General features: G+C 52.6%; 1 protein-coding gene across 1 annotated transcript; it reads right to left on the minus strand.

Annotated features, from left to right (window-relative positions):
• Nucleotides 1-1,275: 1,275 nt before the first annotated feature.
• PGF (placental growth factor) lies at nucleotides 1,276-9,285 on the minus strand. The gene is made up of 7 exons (XM_050955763.1): nucleotides 8,760-9,285; nucleotides 6,414-6,456; nucleotides 4,751-4,947; nucleotides 3,712-3,788; nucleotides 2,875-2,904; nucleotides 2,715-2,777; nucleotides 1,276-2,272 (listed from the first exon to the last, which is right to left on the minus strand). Exons 1-7 carry the CDS (start codon nucleotides 8,823-8,825, stop codon nucleotides 2,251-2,253), a joined length of 498 nt encoding a protein of 165 aa, XP_050811720.1. The 5' UTR covers nucleotides 8,826-9,285; the 3' UTR covers nucleotides 1,276-2,250.
• Between the last annotated feature and the right edge of the window lie 1,825 nt (nucleotides 9,286-11,110).

Genomic DNA, 11,110 nt, shown 5'->3' on the forward strand with positions numbered 1-11,110 from the left:
TCCAACTGTGCCCGTGTGGTTTCACCATGTTCTTAATGGCATTTAGAGCTCTAAGACACAACAACCCAGCTTCTGCCCTCCTATTCTCAGCCTGCTCTTGAGTGTCGCCTGTGCTGGGTGTTTCCAAGGGGGCGGGGGAGCAGGTACAGAGCTGTCTCTGAGGCTCCCACAGACAATCTTCTGTGCCAAGGTATTCCCTGAGGGGGGAGGGAGGGGCTTACACCTGCCTTATAGCCCCTTTGCACCAGCACAGCCAGTGCGGAGGGGCTGTAGGGCAAGGGTGAAGGCCTCCAGTGACTGATCACCAGGAAGGAGGTGGGGAGGTAAAGAGAGAGGTGGCATATGTGGAGAAGGAGGTCAGGGAAGATCAGAGGAGAAAGTGGAGCATGTCACCCTTTGGTAAGGGATTTAGAGTTAATTTCAGAGCTGGGAAGGTGATGGAGAATGGGGGAGAACACAACCTGGCCCAAGGGAGACATCTGGCTGCAGCACTCAGGCCCCCCATGGTTTAGAGTCTCAGAAAAGTTGAAATGTGTGAGCTGCCTGGGAGGTGACTGAGGATTTCAGCTCAGGACAGGGAGTGCTGCCCAAACTCCCATAGGCCTTTCTGCACTACCGAGTGAGGGCGACTGTTCCTAGCTGGGGTTGCATAGCTCAATTAAAGCTAACAGGATGGTTTGCATCTACACTTGCATCCACGTTTGTGTGTCTATGGGTTGTTCAATTGCCCTGCAGCTACACTGGGACAGCATTCAGTTAAGTGCTATGACTTATGGGTATGCATCCCACAGTTCCCTGGGAAGGCAGCTTCTGCATGGCCTTATCTGCCAGGCTCCCCTTCCACTGAGGCTGCAGGTCAGAGAGGCAGAGGTTGACCTTCCTTCAGGCTGGAACTGTCTGGAGATGGGTGCATTTGTAGCTTTTGGGGTGGCCATGCTACATTTCTGGGCTGTACCATCTGGGGGCCATCAGCTCTGTTGAGGTTTCTTACTGAACAGAGTAACAAGGGGTCTCAGGTTAACCCAAATGGAGCCCTCCAGGCCCTTAAAGGAGCTTCTAGCAACTCCAGGTCCAGCAGGTGGAAAAGGAAAGGCTGGGAACTTGGCAGGAGCACTGGCAGGACATGCTGTAGAGAACAAGGGAGAGGCACAGGCTGTGAGGAAGCTCCAGTCCCAGAAGCACATGGAGAATGGTGCTTCTCAGAGGGCAGCAGATAAGAACAGGTGTTGGGGAAATGAGACAAATGCATTCTCATAGCTGGCTTCTGGATTTCTCTAGGGTAAGGTTTTATTCAGAAAGACTTGGCTTGAAAATTGCTGCACTGCAGCCAGGAGAGCAGCCCCAGGAACCGTGCTACAGCCCAGGTGCTGGGGTGTCATGATTCCCTCTGTGATACAGTTGACCTGGGATTCTCTATCCCATCCCACCCAGGGAACTCCAAAGCAGATAGGTCCCAGGCCAGCCCCCATCCCCGCTCACTGCAGCTTCTCCACATCTTTCCTGTGCAGGGAGCTGGACAGACACCACACTGGACTCCCCACCAGGGACAGGTTTCCTTCCTTCATGACTGTGTGGTCCCCTCCACCAGCTGGCAGCTCAGGGGAGGGTTGCTCTGCAAAGGTGGAGGTGGCAACACAAGACTCCTGTTGGTGACAACAACAGGGAATGTTCCCAGTGCAGCAGTCTCTGGGCTGGCACCTGCCTGAGGTTCTGTGCTGTCCTGCTGCACCCTCAGCACTTTGGAATACTCCTTCAGCTGCAGGGGCCACAAAACATTCCCACGTTTGGCCAAGCTTGTTCCCCACTGGCCTCTGGCTGAGTGTTGAATGCAAAGCTGTGGACCTGTTGAGCCTCATTATGAGGATTTTCAGCCTTGAATCTGGTCCCTGGGTCCTTTAACCACTAATGTGAACTGTGCAGAGATTCCTGGGAAGGCTCTTAAGGTGGGGCAGATCAGCCTAAGGGGTGACTGCCTCTCTTGCATCTGAGTTTCCCTGGTCCTGGAGCTGTATTCCTGCAGGTGGCCAAGCAAGAGTCCAGGTTATCCTCTCCGGCAAAAGGGCCCATGCTCCCATCCTGTTGCTCACCTCACCACTTCTTGTCTGCTTGGAGGGTCACAGTTCATAGGTGCAAATAGCCACAAGTCCCACAGGGTTCAGTCAAGAATGCAATTGGCACATACATACAGGTGGTTAGAGGACTTGGTAATAAGTATGGGCACAGTGGTGCTGCCCTCTCCTGCTGAGATGACTACCTGCGTGGAATGGCACATCTGCAAAGAGAGCATAACACAGAGACAGGATGAGGGATTAGAAGAGGGGGACTGGGAGCTAACAGCTCGGGGTTTTATTCCCAGCTCTACTCCTGATTCTCTGGGTGATCTTGGGCAAGTCCATGCTTCTCTGTGCCTCAGTTTTCCCACCTGTGAAGTGGCGTTAATGACACTGTCCCCTCCCAGTGGGGCAGTGCGAGAGTCAGGGATCAGGAGGGTTTAATGAACGTTTGAAAAGTACTTTGAGATCCACAGAAAAGGTGGCAGAGACAGGCCCGGGTCTGTATCAGCCCCTGTGTGTTGGGATGCAGCAGTTTCACTCCGGGTGCTGGTGCGTTGTCCCTAAACCCCACTTTTGCAGCAAGCTGCAGCCAAAGAGCTGGAGGAACCTCTGAAAAGAGACACTGCCCTGACCCCTCCTCCTGGATTAACGCTCACTCACAGATCACAGCCTTTAGGTCGCTGCTTCTCTCGTTTCCTCTTGCCTCGGCCCTTGGGTCTCCTCCTTCAAAAGGAAAGGGGAAAAAGAAGTGTCTGAATGGATGGGAGATGATCCAAGGCTGAGAGTCCCAAACTCCAGAATCCCTGCTTCTAGCACTTACCTTCCTGACTTCAGTGTATCCCGTCGAGGCCTGGAGAAGAAAAAGGAGTGAGTAAAATGATCACACTGCATATGTGGCATCTGCAGAGCCCCTAGGTACTGGGGGAGGATGGGATGCTAGGGAAATAGCATTGATTCCACAGGGTTGGGACTACATCCTAATTGACAGATTGCCTGCCAGAACTCCCACGCTTGGGCTCCTCCCCCTTGCAATGATAAAACATCCTTTTGCCAATGACATAAATGACTTGTGACAAATGCACACCCGGAAAATATTTAATGCAGTGTAGCTTCTCTCAGTCAAAGTAGCACCTGGAGATAAGGGGAGACGCCAGGACACAGCACAGATGAGGAACTAGAGTGAGGGTCAGACACGGCCAAAAGAGTGGCCACTAGTTTTGGAAATCCAAACTGACATCCCTCGTGCTTGATTTGCCAAGGTGCTAAGCACCCGCAACTTCAGTGATGGCAACAGGAGCTGTAGTTGCCCCACACCTCTCTAAATCAGGCCTCTGGTCTCTCAGTTTGAACCCCTAACATTGAGGCATCCAAAACCAGAGGCCACTTTTGAAAATCTGGGCCTGACTCATTCTTCAGCAGTCAGAGCTTCTGAGCAAGCTGGGAAACAATGTGGTTCTGGAACAGCCTCTATATGTCCGTGAGAGGCCACTAGATGGTGCTGGAGAGCCACTTAGCAAGGGGTCCATGGTGGCCTGCCAACCCCTGGGTTGTGGAAGGGTTTGAGGCCTTCACTGTAAGAGGTGACACACCCTGGGGTCTCTCCTGCTCTTGGCGACTCCCTGCATGGTGGAGAAGAATGAGCGGTGATGGTCCATACCTGCACGCGCACTGCCTGTGCTCTGTAAAGGACAGTTCCACATAGGGCACCTGCCCCACTGGCTTCATCTTCAGGAGCTGAAAAGGAACAAAAGTAATTCCCTACACCTCCATGGCAAAGCTGATTCATCATTCCCCTCCCCTCTGCTCCTTGCCAGGGCTGTGTGCTGATCTCAGGCACCTTAGGTGGTGCTGGGGGAGGGCTGTGAAGTAAGAGTGCAGCCTCCTGAGGCTGTTGGAAAGGAGAGAAGTGTCATGGTCCATCCATGCACCCCGAGATTTCCCACCCAAAGAATGTGTAGTCCCCACAGCCTGGGTCCAGCAGATCCTGAAAACATTGTTTTGCTTCTCCTGTTCTCCTGCCAGCCTGCCTCAGCACCGCCCTCATCCTCTCCATCCCCACAGGCTTCTGATGTCCCAGAGGAACAGGGCTCTCAGGATGCCAATGCAGTTACTAGCTATAAATGGTGATGGGTAGATGGCCCAGCATCCCCAAAAAGACACCTCTGGTTATGATGAGAGGGGCAGAGAAAAAAACAGAACCAGAGACCCAAGGATTCATTTTGCTGCAACTTCAGGGCAGTGTCCACCGCACGCCACCACACCAGGGGGCACCACACATCACAGGGACAACAAACCGCTCTCATCTCACACATCCACATGGATACACGCAGTGTCGGGCTCCCTGTGTTTGTAACTGTAAGGTCCAAGATGAGACCTTTCAGCAAAAAAGACAAGACATAAAAGGGAGAACAGCAAAGAGCCATCGAGGGGGGCATTGTCCCAGCCCACACACCTCCAAGGGCGAAGCATGGATGTGGGGAAAGAGCCTGCCTTGGGGTTCGATGGAATGTCAGGAATGACTGCTGACTTCTGCTGCTGGCTCTGATACTGATTCACTCACTGTGCCCTGGGGAAGTCAGCTAACTTCTCCATGCCTTAATTTCCCATGTTTGTGTTATGCCCTGACATTGTTATCTTAGCTACCAGGAGAGGAACCTGAGTCCCTGCGCTATGAGCTGAGCCCACCTGGCTCTTACCTGCATGGTGACATTGGCCGTCTCCACAGGGACACACTGCAGTGTCTCGTCTCCGCAGCAGCCAGTGCAGCGTTGCAGGGAGATGCAGGAAGGGCTGAACATGTGCTCCACCTCACTGGGGTACTCGGACACAATATCCACCAGCATCTCCAAGGGCCGACAGAAGCTGCGGCCCCAAACCTCCTGGAAGGGCAGGACTGGAAGAGACCCAGAGGTGGAGGGGAGGCCCTATAAGTTCATGCCCAGAAGATACCTGCTGGCCTGCTCCCTCAAGCCCTCACTAAACAGTGGAGTTACTGCCTGAGTGAGGGCAGAGTGTGGGAGGCGTGCCATGTACCTGGCAGAAGCATCAGAGCAAGCCCTGCTGTGCGCCCCAAAAGCTGCAGGCAGCTCCCAGCGTTATGACTCTCCCTCCAGGCTAACAGATTAGTTTTCTCCTCTTTGAGCTGTCCCATCTGCTGCTCTTTTCCTGTCCCATCTGTCATGCGCTGCACTGGAGTCAGGCTATTTTTCATCTCCAGACACTGATAAAAATCTCCATTAGATCTGGAGAAATGTGGCACCACTCCATAGTTAAGACAACAGGCCAGTTTCTTCTAGAAGCCCAATGCTGACCCCCATCTAAAAATCACCAAGCAACTCTGTTCAGCCTTAAAACTAGGGAGTGAGGCCTGTGGTGGTGGTTGAATTTTTCTGGAAAGTGTTATGTCATTTGGACAAGGCAGGGGGATGGTGTCCTGATTTGAGACATGCCAAAAAATAATGTTCATCATAGGAGCTGTCCTCCCGGATCAGCCAGCAATCCAGCGAGATCACTACCCTATCTCCACACTGACCAGTGCCAGATAGATCAAAGGAAGAAAGTCTGTTGGTAGCAGTTATGGGATAGCTGGCCTCAGGGGAAGTTTCCTTCTAACCCCAAATAGTTACATGTTGGCTCGTGTCCTGAAGCATGAGGGTTTATAGCACCCAAAACCTTGTCGGAGGAGAAGCTGCCTCAGAGCTCAATTTGGAATTTATCAGGCAGCCGCAGTTCCAAAAGAGTAAAAACAACCCAACCCCAACCCCGCCCACCCCGGGATTGAACAGATCAGTGCGGTTGAGTTTTTTTGCCTTTTAATTTTTTTTTTTAATTAAACAGACGTAAAAGTCTAACTGAAAAGTCAAAATGTTTTGCCTGTAAATGTCCTAACAAAACTTGTTGGCTTTTTTTTAATCTGAACTAATTCAGCAAATTTCAACACCAATTGACAAAACATTTTGGTCAAACTGGAGTTGAAGTTTTCTTTAAAAAAAAAATTTCACCTGAAGAATTCTGCCCAGCTCTGATCCCGGGGGCCTGCCCTGTTAGAGCTCAGTGGCTCTGAAGGAGGGCTGGATAAGCACCTTCTGGAGGGTGCATTAATGTGGGAGTCTTGGGGGATCTAACTTCCAGGGGAGGCAGGGGCTGATGATAGTCCCAGTCTGACTCCCCATAGGCTATGTCCCATCACCTCCCTCTGGAGCCTCCAGTCCCCTCCCCCGCAGCTGTCTCCTCCTCGGGGATTGGAGGACAGAGGGGATCCCCAAGCTCCTGGGCAGGGAGGAGAGGAGAGAGAATTCCGGAGCCCACAGGGAATCTAATATTCTCACACACAGCCAGGAGAAGCAGCTGCAAACTCACCTTGCCCTTCTGAGGTGCTGTTTCTGCTGAACCTGTCCCACTGCTACGGAGAGAAATAGAGAGGTGAGGCCCAGGCCCTTTAGGAAGAGGCAGCAGGGAGTGAGCACAATGCAGCAAACTCTTGGGGTGTAACCCCCCCATTCTCACCCATCTGCCTGCATCACCCACCCACCCACAGGGCACTCAGCCCTTCCAGCTCAGGTCTGTTGTGGAGCATTTGGGGCACTTGCTGGTATACATGGAGAAGCAGGAAGGCAACTGAGCTAGTAAATAACAATGATAATAAATAGCATAGGATCATAGGCCTAGAGGGGAACCTCAAGAGGTCTTCTAGTCCAATCCCCTGCACTCATGGCAGGACTAAGTATTATCTAGCATGTTTATAGCTGTTGTAATGCTAGCCTGCACAGCCAGTCCCCTGCACCATCCGGCCTTTCCATTTTACATTCTGAAGAGTCCCAAAGTACTTTAGATCCACAAGGGATCATTTCACTCACCACTTAATGCAGCCACCTCTGGGTGTAATGCGCTAGCTGTGTAACAGTGTCCAGCAATGAAGTTAAACAAGTTTACAACTACTGTAGACTAGTGCAACACAACAGGGACCAACCCTGCCCTGAGTGCCAGGAGAGGGGCTAGGTGGGACATCATTCACTAAACAACAGCTGAGGAGGTTGTGTGAAGGTGAAGACTTTGTGTAACTTCAAACTGCAGGAGGTAGAAGACACCCAGGCTGACAGCCCAGCTCTTATCCAACTTGCCAGGGGATCTAATGACTGCACATGGTCAGCACTTCAGTTTACATCTCATCCACACAACACCTATCACCTCGGCCCCTATCCTGCCACACTGGGGCCTGGGGTCACTACTGACCCAGAATGGAGCACAACACCCCAAAGGAGAGCTCCCCAGCACCCCTCCTCCTTTCCCTAGCCATCATGATGCTGTCAGAGCCCCATCTGATTCCCTCCCACCGGCTCATAGCATGTTGTCATCTGCCCCTATTAGACACATGCAGAGGCCATGTGTACTTAGCTGTGAAGTGCCATGTGCACCTGGGGTGCTGTATAAATCCTAATTCCTCCATTGCATGCCCTGGGTTTCCCTTGGTGGGGCTCTGCCATCTAAATGCTGGCCAAGGCTGCCCCACTGTGATGGGATCACAGCACAAAGTGGGCTGGCTGCAGCCTGCAGGAGAGTAGCCCTGTTCAGCTGACAGACACTCAGCAGAAGCAAAACACAGGGGTGTCAGCAGGGCTGGACTTTTCTTCAATGGAAAATGTTTATAACCCAAAATCAAAGCAAATTAATATAAGCTTAAAAATGGGATAATATCTCCCCACCGTCTCTTGGGCAGGGCTTGGCTTCCTGCCAGCCCTGGGTACCCAACCAGCTACTTGGACAGACTTTCCCTGAGAAGCTGTACAAGGGAGGGGGTCACTGTTAAGACCTCATTCACTGAAGCCCAGATAGTGTCCCTGCATCATGTCACACCCCTGTTTCAGTGCAGTAATACTCTGCTGCCATGCTGGTCACAGCGCATTCCCTGGGACACAGCGCACATGGCAGGTACGGCCCTTGTAGGGGCTCTGGGAAGGTGATTCTCCCACTTGACTTTCAGTAGACGGGAAACTCTCTGCTTTTTCTCCCAAGAGCCGGGGGCTCTTCCATGGGGTTTGCCAAGTATAGGAGGGTTCCTGGGGATCAGAGTTCACAAAGCTGCCCTGTTCTGCACCTGCTGGGCTGCTCTCCTGGGGCCTGGGCCTGGAGGCAGGTAATGAATCCTCTCTAGATACTTTCAGCTAAATGAGCACTTGTTGGACTGTCTGGAAGCTGCAGCCCCACTGCAGCTTCCCTACAATAAGGGCACTTCCTCTCTTCTCACAAGATGTTTCCTGGGAGTTTATTTTTCCTGGAAAGTAGCTGGAGCCAGCCTTATCCTCAGAGAGCACCAGAGATACTGATCTTCTGCCCTCCCCATCATCCCTTCCATCGCCAGCCAGCCTAGCAGTACCCCAGTCAGCCCCGTTTCTCTGCTAAGGGAGGGACCGAGGAACAAAGGGTCTATCGGAGCTCAGACACCAGGGATGGGTAGCGGTGGGGAAACCCAAGAACAGCTTCAGACTGATCCCCCCACTGTACCTGACCTGCAAAATACACAACAGGAATGATTCCTTAGCAATGCTCTAGCCCCACAGTGATGCAAGGGGGCTAATGGGGCTTGGGACCATTACAGTAGGATCCCTAAGGACTCTTTCACTGCCAGTGCCCCTCTCTGCTCCCGCAGATCCATTATGTGGAGGATACGTTGGGGAGGGGGGGACTAGAAGCTGGGAGGTCCCTCACCTGAGTGTGTGATGCCTGCAGCACAAGCGCCACAAGAAGCTTCAGGAAACTGCTGAGAAGCTGCATCGCTGGTTTTGCCTCCTCAGTTTTGCCCCAGTGAAGAGTCCTGTGTCCCAGCTGAAACAAACATACTGGCCCCCTGTAAGAGATTCCAGAGCTGGGGAAATGCAGAGATCCCCTGGCTGGGGCACTCCTGGGAGCCCTGACGCTGGCCACAGTCCAGGACCCGAGCGTCCCAAACACAGCACCCGTGGATCCAGTCACAGCAGCTTAGCCCTGGGAGAGGCTGTGGTGGTCAGTGGTCAGGAGACAGGAGGCCAGTGTTACAGAGCCCTCGAGGTGGCCTGGGATGAGGGGTACTCAGAGACAAGGGACGTCGATAGCTGAGATGCAAGTCCAAGCTCTCTTAGTCCTGGGACACTGACACCACCTCTGCCTTGCTCAATCCCTAGCACACTGGTTCCTTGCCTGCTCCTGCACTGGTTGCTGTGGGGCCCCTCTACACCTCCTGCTCCTGTGGGCTGCTCTCCAGCCATGTGAATGCTGCCCTGCCTGCTTTGCAGCTCTGTTTCATGAGCCGAGGGCTCCTCCCAAGTCCCTCCCCAACTCACACCCTCCCTCCCACTTTCCCTTCCTCTGAGACTGCACGGAGCTGCGCTGCATCCTCTGGGCTTTGGAGCCCCATAGCCTCCAGATGACTGTTCGTTTCCTTTCGTCGTGCGTCAGTGCCACATGTCCATGGCGTGTGGCTATGTGTGCGCGTGACTGTGCAGGTGCTGCCGTGACTGTGTGTGCAGTCATCATGTGCAGATGTGGCTGGGAGGGGTGTCATGAGAGCGGGCACATGTACAGGTGTGTCCGTGGGAGGGAGTCTGTTCTCTTCCAGCCCTCCAGCCTCCCCCATCACTATGGTCTGCACATGCAACCCATTGGCCTATATTGGCTTTAAGTCATACAAACCACATCACTAGACTAGACCTTTGCAAATAGATTGTAGAAAATTATCTGCCCTGGCTCTCGAGTGAGGGAATAGATGGGACCCAATAGGCAGGGGCAGCTCCAGGCACCAGCACTCCAAGAGTGTGCCTGGGGCGGCAAGCCGTGGGAGGCGCTCTGCTGGTCACCGCAAGGGCAGCAGGCAGGCTGCCTTCGGCGGCATGCCTGCAGAGTGTCCACTGGTCCCGCGGCTTCGGCGAACCTCCTGCAGGCGTGCCACCAAATCTGCGGGACTAGGGACCTCCTGCAGGCAAGCTGCCTGCCTGCCATGCTTGGGGCAGCAAAATACCTAGAGCAGCCCTTGCCAAGAGAGCACTTTAATCTCTATGCCTCTCTCTGATTCATCCTCTAGTTAATGTGTGTCTGGCTCTCTCTTTCTCTCCCACGCTCTCCGTCCCTCCTGCTCTTTAATACAATATTGAAGTTGAAAGATCAAGCTCTTGAAAATCTGGCAGCACCTTAAAGCTGCTTCCTGGGGTTTATGCCTTTAAATAGGATTTCTCTTTAAGTAGTTCTCATTCATAACTATTTGTCCTGTGGCAGCACCTGGAGCCTTCCATCAGGGCTACATAGTGCAGGGTGCTGTACACAGAGATGTAGACATGTTATCTGCCTTGAAACATTCACACTATAAAGAGTCACTGTATATCAATCTGTGTGTAATACGCTCTGGACTGGAATGTCACAGACCTGGGGCTGTGGTATTGGACTCCAATGATTTTCATGTTTTTTAAAATTGGAGACGTTTGACACATGGGCAGTTGGCTTTAATGGTAACAATTGACCCTTCTGGACAGCTGCCAAGTTAAACCTGTTGTATATGGGGAGCTCAGAAAAAGCTGGGGGAAGACTCCCAGCCTTGGGCTGCTGGGAAGTCACAGGGGCTGGAGGCACAGATTCCTAATTGCTCTGATTTTTGAGAGACAGTTGGAATTGATGAAGCTCATTTAAGAGGCATCTGTGCAGACCTGCTGCCTTTATGCCCTGCATGCACCAGCCCACGTAGCCATAACATACAGAGGCTGTGTCTATGCTGAGGAGCTGACTAGTTTGCTTCAACTAGAAGAAAAATAAGAGCATTCAAATTTCCCAGAGGTGCCTGGATGTCTGTGTTAGTCAAAAGGGCATTGTCTGCTGAGACATGTAGAGATGATGTCCTATGGCCGAAACCTCCTCCATGCCCCAAAACGGTATTCACCCTCCCTTCTTTCAGCTCCCTCCTGCAGACTTCCTTCCTCTGCATGGCCCAGGAAAGTCATGTCAGTACAAGCTGCTACCATAGTATTTAAAAAAGCTCCAGGCTGGCACCATCCACTGGGTCTCCCAGAGCATCTGGTTCTGGCTATTTATTTTTG

Source organism: Gopherus flavomarginatus, chromosome 5 (assembly GCF_025201925.1).
Source record: "Gopherus flavomarginatus isolate rGopFla2 chromosome 5, rGopFla2.mat.asm, whole genome shotgun sequence".
Taxonomy (NCBI): domain Eukaryota; kingdom Metazoa; phylum Chordata; order Testudines; family Testudinidae; genus Gopherus; species Gopherus flavomarginatus.

Bases quoted from the DNA above. Each gene is read 5' to 3' on its own strand.
- PGF (XM_050955763.1), bottom strand. From the start codon at position 8,825: ATGCAGCTTCTCAGCAGTTTCCTGAAGCTTCTTGTGGCGCTTGTGCTG. The intron at 4,948-6,413 runs GTGAGTTTGCAG...GGTCTCTTCCAG, and splicing joins CAGCACCTCAGAAGGGCAAG to TCCTGCCCTTCCAGGAGGTT. The intron at 2,905-3,711 runs GTATGGACCATC...TTTCTTCTCCAG, and splicing joins CACAGGCAGTGCGCGTGCAG to GCCTCGACGGGATACACTGA.